Source organism: Protopterus annectens, chromosome 4.part1 (genome assembly GCF_019279795.1).
Source record: "Protopterus annectens isolate FY-2018-M chromosome 4.part1, PAN1.0, whole genome shotgun sequence".
Classification (NCBI taxonomy): domain Eukaryota; kingdom Metazoa; phylum Chordata; order Ceratodontiformes; family Protopteridae; genus Protopterus; species Protopterus annectens.
The window spans coordinates 189,165,478-189,188,474 of NC_056734.1; the positions used below are offsets into that span (position 1 = coordinate 189,165,478).

The 22,997-nt window shown below is 34.9% G+C and overlaps 1 protein-coding gene across 1 annotated transcript in view; it reads left to right on the forward strand.

The window, feature by feature from the left end:
• Positions 1-22,440, forward strand: part of LOC122801194 (arrestin domain-containing protein 3-like) — a 128,458-nt gene extending 106,018 nt beyond the window's left edge. The window contains exon 2 of the mRNA XM_044070753.1: positions 22,355-22,440. Within this exon, the coding sequence (XP_043926688.1) occupies positions 22,355-22,440 (86 nt within the window). The remainder of the gene's footprint in view (positions 1-22,354) is intronic.
• Positions 22,441-22,997: the final 557 nt, after the last annotated feature.

Sequence of the window (22,997 nt, forward strand, 5' to 3'; positions counted from 1 at the left end):
CTGTGCCCCCTACACCCCCTGGTAAATATATATACCAGCTCCAAGATTGCACAACAGTGAAGAAAGGGCAAATTCTATCATTCGATATTTTGAATTTTCAGTCTTTTTGGGATTCATTCTTTTGATTTTCAGTTATTTGATAGTAAACCATATATTGCTCTATTGTTCACCTATAAATAGAGCTATTGAGAATTTGGGTATTCAACTGTTCATAGTTGAGTCACTTAATTTTGACATAAGAATACTCAATGAATCATCAAGATACTCTCTTAACATCATATCTGGCTTTTGTTTCTAACAACTTTCTTTTAATTTACTTACCTTTGTGGCTTGAACAATATGAGGTATAAAATGTTACTCTAATTCATTGAATTGAGACTGTAGAGGGTACGTATTTTTGTGAGTTACCAGAGAAATTTCTTGCTACCTGAGGTAAATTTCTGAGCAATGAAAAAAGTTTCCCATAGTTAAAAACACATGCACCAAGAACCAATGACTATAAGGACTTTTCTGAACTGGCAAAAAAAAAAAAAACAAAAAAAAAACACTCACACAAACACTTTCACAATTTGTAGTGTTTGCGCTGATACATTTAAAAGACATTCCTATAAAACATCCCTTTAAAAGATAGTCCTATGACAGTCAAAGTCATGAGTTCTATATGCACTTACACAGACATTCAGATACACCATATGCACGATCGTGGCTAAGCCAGGACTATTAACATTGCATGAGCAACAATGCACCACAATGATACTTGGCTATGCATGTGATCAAACCATTGTGCTCGACGAACAGTCCACACTGTGTCTGCAGCACAGACCTATGTTAGATCTCCTTGCAGTTAGATTAAAATACAAGCATATAAGGTAAACATTGAATGCACACAAGCACCACTGCTAGTCATCGCACATCTGTAAGGAAAGATTGGAAAATTACATTGACTATACTGATGTACTGCATAGCAGTATATATGCAGACACATTTCTATGAAAGGGAAATTGTCATGGATGGCTAAGGGTGGTATAGAAGTTTTAGTATACAAACAGAAATCAGAGAAATAGGCAGAAAAGTGCAAAGGAAGTACAAAGGGAGCTGCTTACCAAAGCAGGGCTGCAAAACACAATGGAGAAGCTGGTATGGCAATATCTGAATGTAAAATAATGTGAAACATAGACAGGAGAGGTGGGAAATAATAAAGTAACTACAGACTTCGAAAGTAGATTCAATGTAGCTGAAAAAAGTATGGAACACCAAAATTAGCGCTTTCATTCACTTTATTTGACGTGAACTTCTTCAGAAACAACTTACCCAACCATTACAACACTTAAAATAATAAAATAAACATCACATGTTCTATGATGTAACTAATTAATTAATTGATTTCTTAAAGATATAAACTATAAATATACACATGTATAAATTGTTATAAACAATACATAAAAAAATAATAAATAAATATAATATAAAATGTTAATAAAATTACTTCATTTGTAAAAAACATTTTATATTTATTACCTCGTTTAAACCGGGAGCCTGATCTGCTCCTAGATACACCTGCCAAATAGATTCTCTACATTCTAACTCAAGTTTGTTATTACCAGTAAATATAGTATTATCAACACTGTCTAAAACTGAAAATACAAACTTTTTAAAGTTGTTACATTTACTAGAGTGCTTGCCCAGTGCATTCGTCATGTCCTTTTTCTTAATAGCTAAAACGTGTTCACTAATTCTTTTTTTAAAACATCTTGTAGTCATTCTTACATAATAGCTTGGACATGTCCGGCACTGGGCAACATAAATTACCATTTCACTGTGGCAAGTGTAATATTTTTTAGACCAATGAGTAATGTTTAAATGAGAAAAATAAACTGAAGAAGAATTACTAATGTAGCTACACTGTTTACAGTGAAAACACGCATATGTGCCCCTAGTATTGATAGTGGCTTTACTCTTCATATCTAAGGTGTCCACTTTTTTCTCTAACAAACTTTTGAGATTCACAACTTTCTTAAAAGTAAAGTTTGGTTTTACACCTATAACTTTAGCTAGATCCTGATTTCCCAAGACTATCTTCCAATTCTCAACTATAATCTCTTTAATAAGCCACATTTCATTAGAAATAGGCAAAACAAAGGCATTAATAAATTCTCTGTCCACAGTTGAAATATTATTAATAAAAGCTGATGAACAGGTAGTTAAAATAGGTCCAGCTTTACTATTTCTTAACACCATTACTTCCCTTTCAATTGACTGTAGCCAGGAAACATGATAACCTCTGTCAAGAAAGAATCTTCTCAAAACTCCCATTTCATTATGAAAAGTATTGTCCTGAGATGTCAATCTACTCAATCTAATATATTGTCCCTTGATGACTCCTCTTTTCATATGCAATGGGTGTATACTTTCTTTATGCAAATACTGATTCGCAAATGTTGATTTCCTATATATCTTACTAGAAAATTGTTTGGCTATGGGGTCATAAGACAAATCCAAATCCAGAAAATTTAAAGTTGGTCCGTAACCACCAACTGAAAATTTTAAAAAAATCAGTAGTACTATTTAAATAACTGACAAAGCCATTAAATTCGTCCAGTGTACCTTGCCAAAGAAAAAACAAATAATCTATATAACGACAGTAAAAAATAATCTTTTCACTATAACTACTGTTGTCAATAAAAATATTCTCCCAATTGGCCATTATCAGATTTGCATATGCTGGAGCCACTCTTGCACCCATTGCAACACCAGAAATTTGTTTATAAAGGTTACCATTAAATGTAAAAAAATATTTTTGTCCAATATAAGTTATTTATTTATTTATTTGACATTTGTTAACCAGGTTAGTCCAGCTTAGCCTAAGGCCCAATTTCATTGGAGACCCATGATGAAAAGCTCCATTTAGTTCACAGTCTTGTAAAAATTAGAAACATAACAAAAATGAACAGTTGTACGGAAGACATAACATGAGGAATATTAGCAGCAGTTATCATTACATAAACAGATGAGATAAAAATAAAACCAACAATAAGATTACAGAACTGGTACAATATATGAGCTGTACTTAATGTATTTGACAGAGACATGGTGCTGATACAATTATTATTTTTTAAATTCAGGAATATATTTTGAATATAAAATCCAGGAAAAATTATATAGAATTACAAGACAGGGAAAAAAGGAGAAAGAAAGGGGGTGATATAGATTAGACGAGTAAAGAATGAGTAAATAATAAGGTTGTCATGTGGGGGTTAGACACGGGCAGGACCATGTCCTTAGTAGATAGTTTTTAAGTTCTTGTTTAAACAGGTATTTTTTGGAGATCTGTCTTATATTAAGGGGAAGTGTGTTCCGGGCATGGGCTACAGAATGTTTACAGAGGGATTTTCCAATGTTCTGGTTACGTATGTAGATATCAAGGAGGAGTTTGGCAGATGTGTGAAGGAGGCAACGGGGATTGTAATACGATGCTAGGTTAGAGATGGAGTGGCAGGAAGAGGTGTCATTTAGGATTGAATGGGTAATGTGTAGTTGCTAAAGTAATAGTTGTTTAGAGAATTCGGGCCATTGGAGTGCTTTAAGGGTGAGACAGTGATGGGAATTATAAGGGAGACTAGTAGCAAATCTGGCAATTTTATTATAAGTTTGTTCAAGTTTGGAGAATAGAGTAGTTTAAATATCTGTAATAATAGGGGCTGCATACATAAGACAAGGTAATAGGAGAGACTGGGCTAGGGATATTTTGGAGGAAGGTATAAGAAACTTCTGATTATGATAGAATAGACCAAGTTTCTGGTGTGTGTTCTTTATACAATGTTGGATGTGTATGTCATATTTTAATACATCATCAATAATGACACCTATTAGTTTGGTATGGGGTTCGGGTTTAATGATTGTATTGTTGAGGGAGACTATGGAAAATGAGGATTTGTGATGTGCCAGTGTTTTAAGAAGAAAGAGAAGTAGATTCATTTTTTTTTTTTTAGGATTGAGTATGAATTGATTGTCAGAGAGCCATGTTTCGACAGAACAAAAGGGGTTCTGAGTTAGAGATAAGAGATCAGGGATGCTATGTGCAGTGGTAATAAGAGTAGAATCATCCGCATATTGAAGGAGTGTTGTGAGGCTACAGGCATATGTAGATTGTTAGCAAAAATATTGAACAAGAAGGGGGCCTAAGATAGATCCTTGTGGAACACCAGTGTTGACAGGTTGGAAGGGGGAGAAGACAGTTTGCCTGCGAATGGATTGTTGCCTATTGGTGAGGTAACTTGAGAACCAGTTAAAGGAGGAAGTAGAGAGCTGGAAGCTGGAAAGTTTAGCTAGAAGTTTAGAGTGAGAGACAGTGCCAAAAGCTTTAAGATTTAAAATAAACTCAAAGGTTTATGATAGTACAAATTTCCTAATGGGACTGTACCTGGTAACACATTCCATGCTGATTTAATTGAGATATTCAACAAACAGGGCTTAGAATTACTTGAACTCATCATCCAAAATAACATCTTTAACATTGAAAATGTGTGTGTTGAAGTTAAAAATATGACTAAGAAGATTATGAAAGTGTGCTTTGAAGGTTGATTCTCATTGTGAAAAGGATAAGTATAGGAAGAACAAGAAATTCTTAAGCGGCAAAAAAACAATATGATTCCATTAATGCCTCTCCTTTAAACAATAAACAGACTGCAACAGGGTTTCCAAATGGCTGTACAGAGATTGAAGAAGGATCCCCCAGATATTTATGACAGGATGTAGATTTCCATTCCAACCAGGATAGACAGGAGTTCACATGACAACAATAACAATTTATGTAATTTAGTGGATCATTTTGAGTATTCCCCTCCAGTGGTCAGAAAGGACCACAAGTTGCTCACACCCATTAGCTTTGGTAGGGAACAAACCTCAATCACAAGGTTACATCTGCAGGGAGAACCTGGGTGGGGGTCAATATAGAAGAGGAAGAGGGAAAGGGCAGGGAGCAAGGGAGGAGCAGATACAAAAGCAAAATTTAAGAACACACATTATTTATGATGAGGATGGTATAACTATAAGATATAATAATTTTAAGATTTTTAATTACAGTGGTTTAGTCACAACTGAGGAAAACGTTTCTTTTATGAAAAGGGGTTTACTTTTGTCCCTTCAGCTGGTTATGTTTTAACTGATGCATTAATTGAGTTTAAATTATATATCGGGAAGTTGAATTTTGCTGTTGAATTCCATGATGAGTCAGGTGACAACTTTAGTGATGAATGAGTGCTTAGGAAGAAAAGTTTGGCTGTGCCCCTCATGAATCCACTGGCACTGTTTTTTTCTAATGTAAGTGAATATGACTTTTATACATATTTTGCTTTGGGAAATATGAAGATACAAAGTTATAACTTACTAAAGTGTGAATATAAGTTACTGCAGGATTTGAAGCCAAACAATTCATTAAGAATTATGAAACCTGATAAAAGAGGGGGTGTTGTGTTATTTGACAACCTAAGGGAAATGATCAACATACTTTATGACAGTGACACATACCTAGTAGCTTCTAAAAATGAAGTACGTGTCTTATAGCAGCATTGATCAGTATCTTGAAGGTAGTTTTTTGCAGTATCATTTTGATATAGATGTATATAATTTTTTGAAAAGGCTGTAACCCATCTTTGCAAATCTAGATATGTTTTCATGGAAATCTAGATTTGTATTTAGTTATGATTTTCCCACCACATACAATTGTATCTAAGGTTTTTTGGATGACATTTTTTTATTTTATGGATGGGTGATCCACGTTTGATAACTAATTTCTTTACATATATGAATCAAACTACTTATTTTCTTAAATTTACTTACCATATGGATGATAAATGAGTCAATCACCTTGACACAACTATTTTTAAGGGTTCCAATGTATTTTCTTCTAATATTTATAGAAAGGTCATTTTCTCAAACAGTTATATGCATTAAAAAGTCATGATCCATATTCATAAAAGAAGACTTTAGTAAAAAGGCAGTTTGTGAGGTTAGCCTGGATGATTTCAAAGAAGCAGACAAAAAGGCTAAACTGAAGAACATGTTTGGATAGGGATTACTCCTACCCTATGGTCAGTAGAATTAGTGATGAAATCATGACCGGGTGGGGTACAAGATAGTATCCTCCTTTTAGGAATAGGGCTTACTGTGCAACATCATGGTCAACATTTGTCTACAGCAAGCAGGGAATTATGGAGCAGTTTAATGAATGACAATGGTACATCTTTAAGTATCCACAAACTATCTGGTGGCAATATTTGGAACTGTAATTGGATAGAGCCCTGACCTTACAGTATAACTCATGTTTAACAAAAAATAGTTTATCCTGGCAATTGATGATAATATCTAAAGAGCTGTTGGCAATGAACTGGTATATATTTATAAGACGGCTAGGAACATCGAAAACATTATGAAGAAGTATGATGGTTTTAAGTTGGGACTTAAAACATACAAAGGAACTAAAAAGTGTGGAACCTGTAACCAATAAGTATATTTTTGAAACAGGTTCCATCACTTTGAATAATATTTTAAAATTTACTATACATCTTGAAGGAGGTAATTATTTATCTTGCATTGTATTCCACGTGTCCTGATTTTTATGTAGGAAAGATGAAACTTGCACTAAAAACACACATTTATGAGCACTCATGACATTATGAAAGTCATTGCTGACAGTACTTTGTATAGGCATTCCCTTAAATACGACATCTTAACTGTTTTTCCTTTGTTATTTTACAGAAAATTGCATGTAATCCTATGGGTGGTGATTGGCAGAAGAGAAATGAATTTAAGGAATTACATTGATAAGTTAAACTTGATGTCAATAATCGATACAAAAGTGGAAAAGTAAAGCCAAAATAATTTATACCCGGGGATGGTTGGCATAAAGTTTATGATAGAAAAATGGCCAACAATATAAAATCCAAAAAGTTCTTTATTCACATCCAGACAGTAAACATTTTCATCTTATACATAAGACTTCATCAGACTTAAGACATTCAGCACAAACTTGCATATGTAACTATATATATATATATATATATATATATATATATATGTATATATATATATATATATATATATATATATATATATATATATATACACACATCTGTATCCCATAACTCAATTAATCAATAAATCAATTAATGATTGATTCTTTTATGTTAAAAAAAACTTTAACATTTTCTTTGTTATTGAGCCCAAGTGGATAACAAGCATCCAACTTTATTTGCCACAAATACTCTTTCCAGTCAAGCTCTTCCTTGGCATCAAATCTATTATCATAATTAAATACTTGATCTAAAACAATAAAATTAAAAGAAATGTTGCATACATTTTACTGTAATGTTTACTTGATACATTATTTTTCTCACCTGTAGAAATAGCATAATTGTGTTCCTAAATCCTATGATACAATTCTCTAGTGGTACACCCTATATAGAAAGCAAAACAAGATATGCATAAGACTGAGTAAACAACACATTTGGACTTACAAGTAAAATGTGCAACAATATTAATTTTAACATTGTTAACAGTAATATTAGAAGTTCCAATAAGCAAATAATGACAGAAACTGCAGTTGAAACATTTAAACATACCTGGTTTAGCACACTTACAATTGGAATAAAAACTTAACTTAGCCTAAAAGAAATCTTTCAGATTTTTTCCCATTTTAGAAACAAATATTGTCTCTTCCCCCACTACTTTTTTTAACATCTGGAAAGCTGCTCAAAATTTTCCAGTTGCTTGTAATAATATTTTAATGGGTCTTTGGTCTAAACTATTTTTATGCCTTTAGCATAAAATCAAATGAATCCTTAACATAGGACACACTCTTTTGTACCACCTTCTGTAAACATTTGTCCACATAAATAGCTATAGTCAGTTTTTCCACCTCCAGTAGCAACAATAGGCCTAAAAGACAGATCATCCAAGGCCTTGTGGATTTTCGGCAAGCCAAATAATTTACTAATCTTAGGATTTCTAATATTTAAAAAATGCACAGTTTCACCAATTATAATTCCATCATATAGCCACTCTTCAATAAAATAATCTATCAGAGAATATGTTTTCTTACAAAACTAAGAATAATATCGTCAAAGGCCAGTTAATGAAAACAAACAGGCTTACAAGGAATGAACAAGATTTTATATATTAAGGTATATCTTTATATTATAAGTTTCTTAACAGAGGTTATCGTGAAAAAGTAGTTAAGGAAAGTTTTGAGGAAGTTATGAATTTTAGAAATTAAGGCATTAGTAGTATTCCTACCACTAACAGCAAAATGCCTAGTTGTACAAATGATAAGACTTTGATGGTAGTGAAAGAAGCTTAGATCAAACAGTCATTAACAATATTATTACAAATAACTGGAAATTTCTGAGCAGCCTTGCAGATATTAAAAAGTAGTGGGGGAAGAGCCACCATTTGTTTGTTATAGGGGAAAGAATCTGAAAGATTTCTTTTAGTCTACGTTTTTATGCCAATTGTAAGTGTACTAAATCAGGTATGTTAAAATGTTTCAACTGCAATTTCTGTCATTAATTGCTTATTGGAACTACTAATATTACTGCGAACAATGTTAAAATTAATATCATTGGACATTTTACTTGTAAGTTCAAATTTGTTGTTTACTTAGGTGTGTCTTGCTCTGCTTTCTATGTAGGGTATACCACTAGGGAATTGCATCATAGGATTTACAAACACAATTATGCTATTTCTACAGGTGACAAAAATAATGCTTCAGGTAAACATTATAGTAAAAAGTATGCAAAGTTGCTTTTAAATGTATTATTTAAGATCAAGTATTTAATTATGATAATAGATTTGATGCCAAGGACAAACCTGACTGGAAAGAGTATTTGTTCAAATAAAACTGGATATTTGTTATCCACCTGGACTCAATGACAAAGAAAATTTTAAAGTTTTTTTTAAACATAAATGACTCAATCATTAATTAATGATTAATTAAGTTATGGGATATGAGTGTGAGTGTGTGTGTGTGTGTGTGTGTGTGTGTGTGTGTGTGTGTGTGTGTGTGTGTATACATATATATATATATATATATATATATATATATATATATATATATATATATTACATATATATATATATATATATATATATATATATATATATATATATATACAGACACACACACACACACACACACACACACACACACACACACACACACACACACACACACACACACACACACACACACACACACACACACACACACACACACACACACGTTTATGTTGAATGACTTCAATCTGATGAAATCTTAGGTGTAAGATAAAAGTGCTGTGAATAAATAAGGTTTGGTAACAAACCAATTTGTCCAGGGACATCTTCAGAGGGAGGTTAGATAAATATATTAGTGGGAGTTAAGAGGGTAGGGGGGTGAAAGGGTTAAATGGGAATGAGGGATGATTGGGAGGAAATAAAGTAAGGGTACAGAGGGGCTTAAGGGGTTTATACAAGTATCACTGGTAGGGAATCACATTTTGATGTGAACTTGCTAAGGCAAGAATTACATCTGAGAAGCCCTAAGGTATTCCTGGAGAACAGGTAGTCCTCAGATTATTGATTGGTGGTTGATTGTAGGAGACAGGTGGGTAGAATGTGTGTATGTTTATATATATATATATATATATATATATATATATATATATATATATATATATTTATTTTATTTATTTTTTTCATGTATGTTTCTTGTGTGCTGGTCTATTGGAAATGTGTTGTGGTTATAGGGAGGTGATGGGCTAATAATGCTAGGTAGTCTACATGTAGATGATAGGCTCAATGCAGTATAACAAAAAAAAAGGGGGGGGGCAGCAGAGGAGAAGCAGTACCATGGTCATCAACTTTGTGAGGCTTAAACTCTGAGGCAAGTCGAGAAGCAGGAATCCAGAAGCAGAAAACAATCCAAAAGATAAAGGCTTTAATGTACAAATGGTGAGCGCTTTCACAAATAAAAATTGCTTCATCAGACCTAGTTCATACAATGAGGTCATATGCTTTTATACCTATTAAGATTCAAATAAACCAATCAATCATATGCAGCACTTTTAAAGCTAAAGTGTCATAGAAAAATATATTAAAATATATATTAAACTACATCATACAAAATATATCATACAAAATATAAAACATAATAAAATACTTAACAAATCTATGTTTATTTCCTAAGTCTCCTACCTTTCAATCTAACTGTAATAGCTATATGGTCATTAAGCCTCTACCTAAATGAGCTCTTAACCTAACAATCCAAGTAAGTTCCCTGGCTTCAGTTTTATTAGAAGCATCTCCCAATCTCTCATCTTCATACACAAGTTCTAACACCCTAAATCTAAACTGATGGTTATCCCCATTTTCTTTAGTATGCTTAGCTAATGCACTATATGTACATCTCCACCTATAACAGTTAAGTATGGCCCCTGATACATTCATAAAGACGTCTGTTGGTCTTTCCAATATAGAATGAAGAACAAACGATGATTTGAGCCAAGTATACAAGGTTCTTACTGTTACAATCAGCATTAGCATCAAATATGTACACTCTACTAGTATCAGGTTGCCTAAACTCAGTGCCTTCTTGTATAAAAGTACAAAAATTATAGCCGCCACATCTAATTGTTCCAGCCCCCATAGCAGACTTCGCTTCATGTCTAGTACCCTTGGGGTAACACAACCTCCGTTTCAAATTCCTAGTATTTTTAAAAGTAATATGAGGTCTCTCCCCCATTACTTGACGAATTTGTTCATCAGTACGTAATATTTTCCAATTACGCTGCAGAATACTCCTTATCATCATATTATCCCTAGTGAAAGAGAAAACAAAAGGTATCTTATTCACTGTCCTATCTGGGGCATATGTGGATCTAAAAACTTCAGAAAAATATGGTTTAGCCCTGCTATTTCTCATCATTTTGACTTCATGGGTTATTCTACTGACTTCTAGCTCATCATACCCCCTATTTATAAAACCAACGAACAGCGAGCAGCAAACGAAGCAAAGACAAACCACAGGAACAGGATACAGCAAATTTTTATTCCGGTACCTCGGCACAAACGCCTTCAAAGGAATAATCATGAAAACACCAGGTGCATCTTATATACTAGTGCAACCCATCAATCAATCAATAAATCAATTAAAAACAGTAAATCAGCTCCAAAGAATTAAGGGTACAATACATATATATGATATATGAGAAATATGAATGCAAACTATTCACTTCAAACAGTAATATAATAATAAATAACTATTATTACTAAATGTTTAAATTTATTTCCAAATTCAAACCTCTAGGCTTGAGAGTACCAAACTTTAAAATGAATCTACTTTCTAGATTTAATAAACTCTGCAAAAAGTTACCACCATGATGCAAATTTGGTTTGGCTAAAGCACAAAAGAATAACGAATCCATCAGACCATTATGTGCTGCATGAAAATGTTCAAAAATGGGGCTATCAATCCTGGCATTGCGGACATCACCAATATGTTCTAAAATGCGTATTTTCAATTGACGTTTAGTTTGACCTATATAATATTTAGGTGAAACACATCCACAACCAATGATATACACTACACCACAGGATCTGCAATTAAAGTTGTTTTCAGCAATGTATTTTACCCCATTAATAATGCAACCAGATAGGTTCCTCACTCTGGCACAAACTTTACATTTTCCACATTTTGACATGCCATAATGAAAACTAGAATCAAGACTGGAACCATCAGAAATTAAGTGTTTAGGTTTTAGAATTTCTTTTAGGTTGGCATACCTGCCATATGAAAAAGAAACATGATCAGGAAATAAATGACCTATGTCCTCATTTTTATGAACAATAGGCCATAAGAAATCTACAATGTTTCTTAAAACACCAGAAAAAGGAGAATATTTCGTAACAAAAAATAACCTATCATAATTGGTACATAACATATTATGACCAAAATTTTTACAAGAAACCTTTGTTACTTGGTTCTCCTTAAGATTAGGATTTAATAATCTAACACAACTCTTCCTGATCAAACTTTCAGAATAACCCCTATTAATCAATCTCTTGAAAACACTTGCAAATTCTGATTCCAAAAAACTATTCTCAGAAGTGTGTTCCTGTATACGTTTGAATTCACCGTAAGGAAGTGCCTCAATCAAATGTATAAGATGTGCACTAGTTGCATGTAAAAAATTATTAGAAGCTACCTCTTTCCTAAAAGATCTAAATTGAACTAGTCCTTGTTGATCTACATACAACAAAATGTCCAAAAATTGGATTTCTTGTTGATTCACTATATATGTAAATTCTAATCCAAATTTATTTTGATGAAGACTAGCCATAAATTTCTCAAATTCTGAAATATCTCCCTTACAGATAAAAATTAAATCGTCGATGTATCTATGATAAGAAACAACACTTTTCTGAAAAAATTCCAACATATATAAAAAATTGGTTTCAAAATATGACATGAATAGAATGGCATAAGTGGGGGCAAAATTAGCCCCCATCGCAGTCCCATCTTTCTGAAGAAATACTTTGTTGTCAAATAAAAAATAGTTGTGAGTGAGTGCAAACTCTAGAAGAGAAATAATAAATGAAGTACGCGGACCCTCTCCCAAAGTTTTAATAATTGCTTCCAAACCAAACTTTGCACTAATGTTGGTATATAAGACCTTCACGTCAACTGTAGCCCAATAATAGCTAGAGTCCCATTTGAAATTTTTTATCAAATCACAATACTGATTGGTGTTACTGATATGAGAGGCTACATATTTTAGTTATTTTTTTAATATACTATCTAAAAATATGCCTACATACTCCAAAAACCCCCCACAACAGGACACAATAGGACGGCCAGGGTGGTCTTGAAGATTTTTATGTATTTTAGGCAATGTGTAAAAGGTAGGATCCTTAGGATTAACAACAAACAGACTTTTAACATCTTTCCTACTTAGGAAACCTAACCTTTCACCTCTCTCAAGAACTTCCAAAAGTGCGGAATTATATTCATTGATGGGATTCTTGGGTAGTTCAACATAGACATGATCATTACATAGCAGATCATAATTCATTTTCAAGTAATGACACCTTTCCATAACTACCCACTTGCCACCCTTATCAGCAGTACAAAAGGCATATTTTTTGGAAGCTTCCTTCATAATTTAAGAGCACACCATTCAGATTTATTAAGATTGAAAGTGATGCGTTGCTTTAAAAATATAGCATATTCAGTTTCAGCCTTCTTACATAAAACATTTTCAAATGTCCTAAGAACCGCAGAGTTTTTTGGTGGACAAAAAGAACTACGATTGGGTAGTTGAGGCAATGTGAATTTACCGTAACCGGTAAAAAAACGCTCTGTATTATCAATCACATTACCCTCACTAATATTAGAGACTAAGCCACTACCAACCTGAATATCATTAGTTGTCAGCCTTTCAGCTTCAAATTCATGAGTGGAGAGATCCAATAAAGGATAAAACAGAATAGAAAACTCATCAGAATCAAAAGAACAAAAGGTGTTGTTCAAATCAACATCCAAGTTAACACAAGCATTTTCATTACTTCCAACATTTACCAAAGGTCTATTGTTAGCATCAGAGTCTTTTGCAAAGAAAACTTTTAAATATAGTTTCCTACAAAAGTGCTTTATGTCTAAAAGGATGTCAGGAAGAGCAGGTACTTTAATCGGCACGAATTTACTTCCCCTATTTAACACCATTTGCATGTCAGGTGTTACGACAAAATCACTGAGGTTGATTATGTTCATACTGTTCAGAACAGTTTCTGACAAAACGCCATTACGAAAATTATGGCGCTCAATACAACAAGAGGCAGTCCCAGAGTCAACATTAGAAAAAGAATCAGTACCTTCTGTTACGACCTTTGGGACGTGATTTGCGTTTTGATCCCTGACGAAAATTCCATCTACCTTGTTCTTCCAACTCAGTCGACACGCCAGTATCATCCATCAGGTCAACTCTCTCAAAAGAGACGCTTTTTTTACTACTGGTAGCTGTATCAGACGACGAAACAGAAGAGTCACGCCCACTACGTGAACTACCTTCTGACACTCTTTTACGGGATGTACCATTCTTATGTTTACGCTGCCAGGAATATACTGAATTCTTTTTAAAATCAGTAATATCCCTATTTAGTTTTTTCTTTTTTCTTGCGATGACATCACACTCAATTTTAGAAACTGCATTATTAATCTCTTTCATAGCCACAATAAACGATGGATTAGCATATTCATCAGATAAACTAGTCTCACCTTCTGCTATTTGCGCTTGGATTAATCCTCGACTTCTCCGATTGCGTTTAATCAAGATTCCCTATTTATAAAGTCAGAAATAATATTGTCAATCTCATTATGTAAATGACTATCTCTATCAGTTAACCAAGAGCAGCACATAACTTGCTCCTTTACTATATTGGTAAAAATGTGTGTGGGGTGCATACTAGTCCTATGCAAATAAGATGGACGATAATAACCTTTCACATATCTGTATGTAGGCACCCCTCTTCATCAGTATTGATCAAAATATCCAAAAAATGGATTTCATTAGAAGTATATTCACCAGTAAATTCTAAGAAGTCACAGCTACGATTCATGTGGTCAACAAATGCTAATAATTCAAGTCGGCTTCCTCTCCAAAATATACAAAGATCATCAACAAACCTTCCGTATAACATCAAATGTTGCTGTGCTAGAGGATGTAGAATCAAATTATGTGTCTCCCATTCCGCCATCACCATGTTGGCACAGCTGTTGGCACAAGGAGTGCCCATAGCTATGCCCAACAACTGGCGATAATATCTCCCGTTAAATAGAAACACATTGTTATACAAAATAATATCAAGTAAATCGCATAACAAATTAATATGATTGCCAGCATATGAACTGCATCGTGTTAGGAAATTCCTAACTATAGGTATCCCTATAGTGTTAAGGATCACTGTAAACAGTGAAATCACATCATAAGTAGCCATTAAACAAACTTTCATTACATCATTTAAATCATTCAGAAACTTATAAAGCTCTTGTAGCATCTGTTTAGTGTCACGTAGAATGCAAGAATGGTGTTCTAGCACTGGTCTCAGTTGTTTCTCAACATATATACTAAGTTGCTCAGTAAGCCATCCACTGCCGGCCACTATTGGCCTAAAAGGGGGGTTTCTGTGGATCTTTATGAGCTTTAGGGAGTCCCTGCAAAGTTGGCAGTTTCTCCACTACAAAATAACTAAATTACTCTTTAGTAATAATTCCACGTTACAAATTGCATCAAAGTATTAATCACATTCGTAGTAATCTCATGAATATCAGACAAATTAATCTCGTGATAAACATCATTATCACTTAGCATTGTGGAAATAGAATCATAATAAAATACACTATCCATAAGAACAATCTGTCCTCCTTTGTCCTCTAGTCTAATGACTATACTAATATCATTCTCTAATGTGTTCAAAGCTAATCTCTCAGGTTCAGTAAGATTTTAAAATATCCTTTTCTTACGTCTATGTTCACCACTATCAAAATAATTATAACAATCAGCCTCACAGACCTTGTAAAACATACCAATAGTTGAATTAAACTGAGGATTGTATGTACTTTGTGAGGCTGTAGATTCAGTGACAGACTTGTATGCCACTGGGAGTGGACATTATAGTTGGTGGGCGGTTTAGGTCGTTTTGTTGGTGAAGGGCTCTGTTATCATTTAAGGCAGTTGTTTGCTGATACAAATATTCACAGCCCTATATCAGTTCTGGTTGAGTTTGGGAATTGGTGGTGGTGGAGGACCAAGGCAGTCATTTGCTGATGTAATTTATACAGCTGTGAATGGCTTTTCGTTGGCCCACAGAGAGGTAAAGCATTGTTGCCTCTGCACATGTGCAGTGTTGCACTAATGATGGGGGGGGGGTCGGCAGATCATTGGGAAATCCATTGAGAGTGGCAGCTGGAAAATAATGACAGTCATTTCAGTTCCAGACTTTGCCCTCTCAAAATTCAGGTTTGTACAAAACCTGCTCTTCTATCTACTTTATAAGTTTGTAAAAGCAAGTTTTAACATGTTGGCTTTGGTCACCCCATTGTATATGGCTTTGTACAGATTTCTTGCTCTCAGAGGTTGAGACCCTTGGCACATGGTCAGCTTTTGGCATGATACAGATGGCGGTGTTGTAATCAAACCCAAAATGGATGTGAGCAGTGGCACATTTTGTATGGGTTTTTTGCATTCAGACATGGGTTTGTCAGTCCCGGAGAGGGGTTTGTTGCTAGTGTTTTGGTTGTTTTTATTGGCACATGTGGAGTCGTTGTAATTTGGTTGGGACAGCCTCATGCTTTAGTCTGTTCTTTGTGGGATTTGTAGGTGGTGCATATTTGGCCATGCAGGTGTTTTGGCTGGTTAGCTTTGGATTGTGTGGGATCATGGAGATGGCGGTGACAGGCAGTTACTTTTTGGTCATCCCAGTTAGAGGACTCATGCTGGTGCAGCTGGTGGTTTTCTGGGTTTGTTGGGGCAGTGTTTCAGTTGTCCCTGTTAGGGCCATTGTCCCTCTTTTTGTTTGGCCGAGTTTATATTTTCTTTCTTGCCTGGTGGTAGTGTTTCAATGAGAGTGGAGTTTTGCCATGGCTGTTGTTTGTTGGGGGAGGGTTGAGAGAATGCATGTGTTTGTGGATTGCAAGTCACCTAGGAATAATTCCTGTCAATCTTTAATGCGTGGTTCGGCCTTAATGGCCATGGGGGAGAGTTATGACAGTTTAGCTCAACTGCCAAATTTTCAGCTGAAAGACTGATGATGCCTTTTATCCAAATACTTCCAATAAAGGGGACCAGGACAATTTGTGCTTGTCCCAGTGACTGCGACAATGACTGCATAGAATACTTGAGAATTTGACATAGTCTGGGATTGCCCAGGAAGACCTGCTCACATTTTCATCTTACCCGAGAAGCTTGGTTTCAGAATTGCAGACAAGGTAGTTTTATCTGAAAGTTCAGAGGAGCAACTTTTGTTGAGAAAAAGATGTCTTGGAATTCAATCTATGACAGGAGAAAACACATTGGATATCAAATATGAAAAGAGGCTCCTGCCAACATTTTATGAGCTCAAAAGCTCAAATGAAAATACTGCTACTTAACTATATATAATACTTTGTTGTGAAATTATGGTCTCTGAAATATTTTCAGCTAAAAAGACGAGATTCAGCCAACCATAAAATGGTATAACAAATAATATTTTTCTATCATAATTTAAAAAAAATTGCCATATTCTGCAAAATATAAACGTCACTGTCAGTGCATTAGTCAAACTTTCATCTACTTGATACGTCCTATAAATGCCATGGCATATAAACTCAGTCAGAAGAACAAATCATTTACTCACACCACCAAACGTTTTCATATGCTTATTTAATATCCATGTAGTACAAACTACTTATGTGCAAACTAAAGTATATAAATTAAGAAAGTAGTTCAACACCCAACTTGAGAAAAATGGGATGTAGAATATCGACATTATCAAACTTATCGTCATTGCCCTGTTTGTTAATCTTATGCTCCTGGGCTGTGTCTAAAAAAGAAAAAATGTCTATGGAGATCAGTGTTCTACCCCAGAAACCAAATACAAGTAAATTAGTTGTATTCATATACTTCAAATACTGCATACATATGCTGCAGCTCATATGGAGTCCATTTCATTTCATGCTCTAGTACTATACAATATTCAAGGATGCAATATCATCTATCCATTTGCCACTTTATTTGCCAAAAAGAAATGATAGCACACACTCACTGAAAAAAAAAAAAGAAAAACTAATATGTGGTACAGAACATTAAATAATAGTCCTGAGTATTAACATGTCAAATTACAGTTTCAGCTGTAAATCCTTTATGCACACATTCAGTCTTTTCAATACATCTTCAGCCCACTGTTTCATTACTTGCTTTTCAGGAGCTTCCTGTTCTATTGTTTGACCTTCTTGGGGGGTTATCTATATAGATAAGCTAAAATCTCTGCTTTACAGTGTTGCCTCTTTTGCAGATCGCGGAGTTATGGAATTTGAGTGTGCATTGGTTGGCGACCTGAAGGAAGGGAATTTGAAAGGTTATGGAGACTGTTTAGTGGATATCCCAGTCACTTGGGTGGTACACAATAAGGTCACAGATAGGGGAGCACTGAGTGAGCAATGGTCAGTGCCCTGATGGAAGTGGCATTGAAAGGTAATGGATTCTGCTTGTGTGGATGTTTAATTGCTTGAGTGAGGCACAGTGAGGTCGCAGGTAATCCGTATTCAGTGGTCATTAAAGCACATCAGAGTTGAAGCAGTTTGAGGTAGTGTAGGGGAAAGTTGAGATGGAGATATTTTGGGGTGTGGTAATGCAGGACTGGGGACTGTTTATGGGTCTGAGCTTTCCACAGGTGGGGTGGAGTCACAGCAATCATAGGAAATTCTGAGGTGAATGGTTCTAGGGCCCTTGCAAGCTAGCCAAATTAATTTCTTATTTCACCGTACTGCTCCTATCCTCCTTCAAGAAAGACATGGGTGGAACTCCTGGGGTGAATTTCCCATTACCCATCCAGTTGTTTTGTAGAGGGCTAAGGAGGTGCTTTGTTTGATACGAAGTGGGAGTTTGTTCCAAACATGGTATTTTCTGAGAGACAGATGTGTCCCTCAATCAGGTTTATTAATGTCACATATCAGGCTAAGGTTTTTAGAATGACTAACAAGAGTACCATTTGACTTCTGCTTTGTGCTGGTAAAATGTTTTTGGTATATGTATAACTATTACAAGTTGATAGGGTTTGACGGAGCATTGTGGGTATGTGGGTGCTTTGGGGGACATTTGAGTAACTGCATATTTTGTTGGCTAAGGAGATGTTAAAAGGCTTATGGAAGGCATTGTTTGGGATTCCTTGTAGATGTAGGACATGTTTAATTCCTTAAAAGGACAAAGGTAATAAATGGAAAGAAAAGACTTGAGGGAAAGCCAAGGCTGAGCAATGGATTAATCATGTTCTTCAGCTTCTTGGGTTACTGAAGTTGCATGTCAGCCAGTTTAATCATGTTGCTTTGAGCAGGGGTTAATATACTTGTGCATTCTACCATTGTGTTGCCTTCAGTGAAATTCACTGGGATGTTTCTTGGGGAAGTGGGATAGGGTTGGTCATGGGGATTTGCATTTGTTTACAAATGTTATGGGAGGTGTTGGGTTCGGGGGCATAATTTGGGTGGGTTGCTTGTAGCTTGGACGGAGGGACAATTGGAGATGGTGAATATTTGGAGTTTTAATTTAATTTTGAGTAGGTTTAGTGGGAGTTGTTGGGGATTTGAGTTCACTTTCCATTGTTTAATATTTCAGTGGTATGGGTTGTGGTGTTCATGTTTGATGAGGTATGTCAGGTTACGTTAAGGTTAAAGCCTTGCTGCAGGAGTTTGAGGCACCTTTTATAAGTACAGCATATGGTAGGGCATTGTTAGATTGCTTAAATGTGTGTTACAGCTGTCTGTGGGAAGGTGTTTGGTGGGAAAGATTTAGTTATTTGTCAGGCGTGGGAGCAAGGTAAGGTAATTCAATTGGTTAAGGAGGATTTAGTTACACAATGGACAAGGTGACAAAGATAAGTGAACTTACTAAATTTTGGTCTGTGATTAATTGGTTTGAAGGGTTGAGGTAGGCTTATAGAGTGAAGACTGACAGACTTTGGCCATTGTCAAGATAGGTTTTGTGGCAGGGGTTGGTGTTGGGAAATGGAGGTTCATGGGGTTATAGTTTATGTGGCTTTTATGTTATGGATGCATTTTAGTAATTTAGAAGGTGGTTTGGTTAACAAATGCTAAGATGGCCACTATGTTTGTCTGCTTATACTAGATAGTTGTGGTGATGACAAGATTGCTCTTAAATTGATTTTGGAAAGGAAATCTCATTTTGGATTATTATTATATACACTGGGGGAAAAATAGGTCTGCAGTTAGGCATGATGGTAGTAGTTGCCTTTGTGTGGTTTTGCGTGGCATTGGATTTAATGTTTGGGTCTTATCTTTGGCAGGTAATGTCCTGGGACTTATTATGATATTAATACTGGTAGTTGGAATAAGTGGGAATTTAGTTAATATACAGAAGTTATGAAAGTTATGGTTATTATTTTACTACTGGAGAGGGATCATTGGATTATTTTCACCGTTTATTCAATTGGCAGCTTCCAGTACTTATATGACAGGGCTTTTGGGCTTGAAGACAGGGATCCAGTTTGGTTTAGAAAGGATGCTATATACCAACTGATGTTTGGCTAAACCCCCTGTTTATGGGTTGTTTAGTTGTTGGAAATTTTGTTAGGAAGGAGGGAGAACAGCCTGGTCAGGTGGGTGGAGAAAAGGGACAGGCTTGCCCTTTTCTGTTCCCCCTCTGGTGTTGGATGTTCATTTCAATGAGATGGGAAAGGAAAGGAGGCTATTTGATGAATAAGCAAGCAGAGGTAAGGATACTGCTTATTGGTTGGATGTTTAATTCAATAAATGGTAAATGAAGTGAGTGGTGGAAAACTGTTTCATAAGTAAAGGTATGGACACTTCATAAGGTATGGACACTGCTTACTGGGTCAGGATGAGTGAGTTCATGCTGTCCTAATTATCGTTAAATGGATGTTTATGCTGTGATTAAATCAGCCATACTATGTTTCAGTTGTAATTAACAATTATTGGTTAAAAAAGTTATGTTTATGGAAGTTTAATAAAGGTCATCAAACATCATTCGGTGGGATGTGTTTATTGAAAGGGACTGGGACAAATGAGGCTTGGTAACAAACCAATTTTTCCAGGGACATCTTCAGATCGGGCTTAGATAAATATATTAGTGTGAGTTAAGAGGGCAAGGGGGATGAAAAGGTTAAATGCGAATGAGGGATGATTGGGTGGAAATGAGGTAAGGGTTGGGAGGGGTTTAAGGGGTTTTATGCAATTGTAACTGGGTAGGAACTCACATTTTGTCATAAACTAGCTATCCGCCCTCTCTCCACTTTTTGGTGGAATAGTGGGGATTGTGGTTATTTTATCAGTCTAAGTAGGGTGGAGAAGAGGGACAGGCTTGCCCTCTTCTGTTCCCCCTCTGGTGTTGGATGTTCATTTCAGTGAGTTGGGAAAGGAAAGGAGGCTGTTTGATAAATAAGCGAGTGGAAGGAAGGACTCTGCTTATTGGGTGGATGTTTAATGCAATAAGTGGCAAATGAAATGAGTGGTGGTACTCTGCTTCATAAGTAAAGTAAGTGAGTGGAGGTATGGACTCTGCTTACTGGGTCAGGATGAGCGAGGTCATGCTGTCCTGATTAACATTACATGGATGTTTATGCTGTGATTAAAATTAGCTATAGTATGTTTCAGTTGTAGCTAATATATATTTGTTAACAAAGTTATGCTTATGGAAGTTTAATAAAGGTTGGCAAACATCATTCGGTGTGATGAGCTTATTGAAGGAGCCTGGGACAAAGAACTTTATGGATTTCATTTGTTGGCCATTTTCTGTCATAAACTTCATGCCAACCATCCCTGGGGTTTAAATGATTTTGTTTCTCTAACTCCGGTATTGAAGCAAAGAGCAGACAAATTATAACACTTGCATATCAATGAGTACATTACATAATGAATTAATTCAGTTATGCAAATTTAGGACAGTAGTATAAAATTAATTCATTTTTAAATGGACTTTTATTTATTTTTGTGAAGTGAATATTTTAATGAGCAATTTTATGGTTGTGTTTTTAATTGTTTAATCATCTAATTAATTGCTTACTATGTCATGTGACTGATTTTACCCTCTAAACGTCCTTTCTTTGGGAAAGGTACATTTTCTGATGAAGTCCTACTTGTTGTTTTATGACAAAAGGCTGATTGTTCATAATTTAAGCTTAAAAACCTTGTACTGTACTTTAAAGAATAAAGTGTTTTTACTGTTGGAGTGCATACATCTTGCTTCCCTTCTGGAGTCAGCAGCCTTCTTTTTCAGTTGATTACTTCACTTCAGTTTGGGTTATTTGGTTATACTTCTCAATCTAGCCTTTGGTTTTGAATTTTTCCAAAAACATGAAGTTTGTGTTGTACAGTCATTTTAACAGATTAAACCTTGCTTATCTATTTTTCACATGAAGTAAACTTGTTACTCTAAAGCAAACTGTTAATAAACCTTTACACTCTGACCTTGTTTTAAAGCCATTTGTTTCATAGCGATGCATATCTTAATAATTTTTAGAATAAATTCTTTTAACTGTGTTATATAAATATTGTAAAACAAAGGGATTATGACACAGCATATTATTTTTACAGACCGTGATCAATCTGCAGATGGAGCTATTCGACTTGGTCCAGGAAACCATGACTATGAATTCAGCTTTCAACTTCCACAGGGGTAACAATTTTTCTTACTAAAGTATATATTTTAACAAAGCTGATTACAAACAATAGTAAAAAATAAACCAAACACTGATGATAGTATTATGTTTGTAATCTAAAACATAGCTTTTAACCTTCCTTCTCAAAAATGTGGAATACTACCTATCATAATGTGGAACAAATGGGCAAAATGTAGAAAACCTACTTACTAACACTTTCAGCTTGGAAGCTCACAAGAAGTTTAAATGTGTTACTTATAAAAAGCTATTTTGACGAATTAATATGATTCAGTATAACTTACCATACAGATATAGATTAAAACACTTCTTAACACTGAATTTGCAGTCTCTTTAAATGTTTAACAATGAGGAGCATGGACACTTTAATACTCAAAATGAGGAACATTCCTAAAACAAATTAATTTTATTATCATTCAGATCATTAACAGCATCTCTGTGAATAACTCAGATGGTACTACCATAGTGGAGAAAAAGCATTTGAAGACCATAGTTATGTAAATAGAGAATGGTCAAGTAACGTACACAGAACATTATGGCAGTATGCTAACTGCGTCATA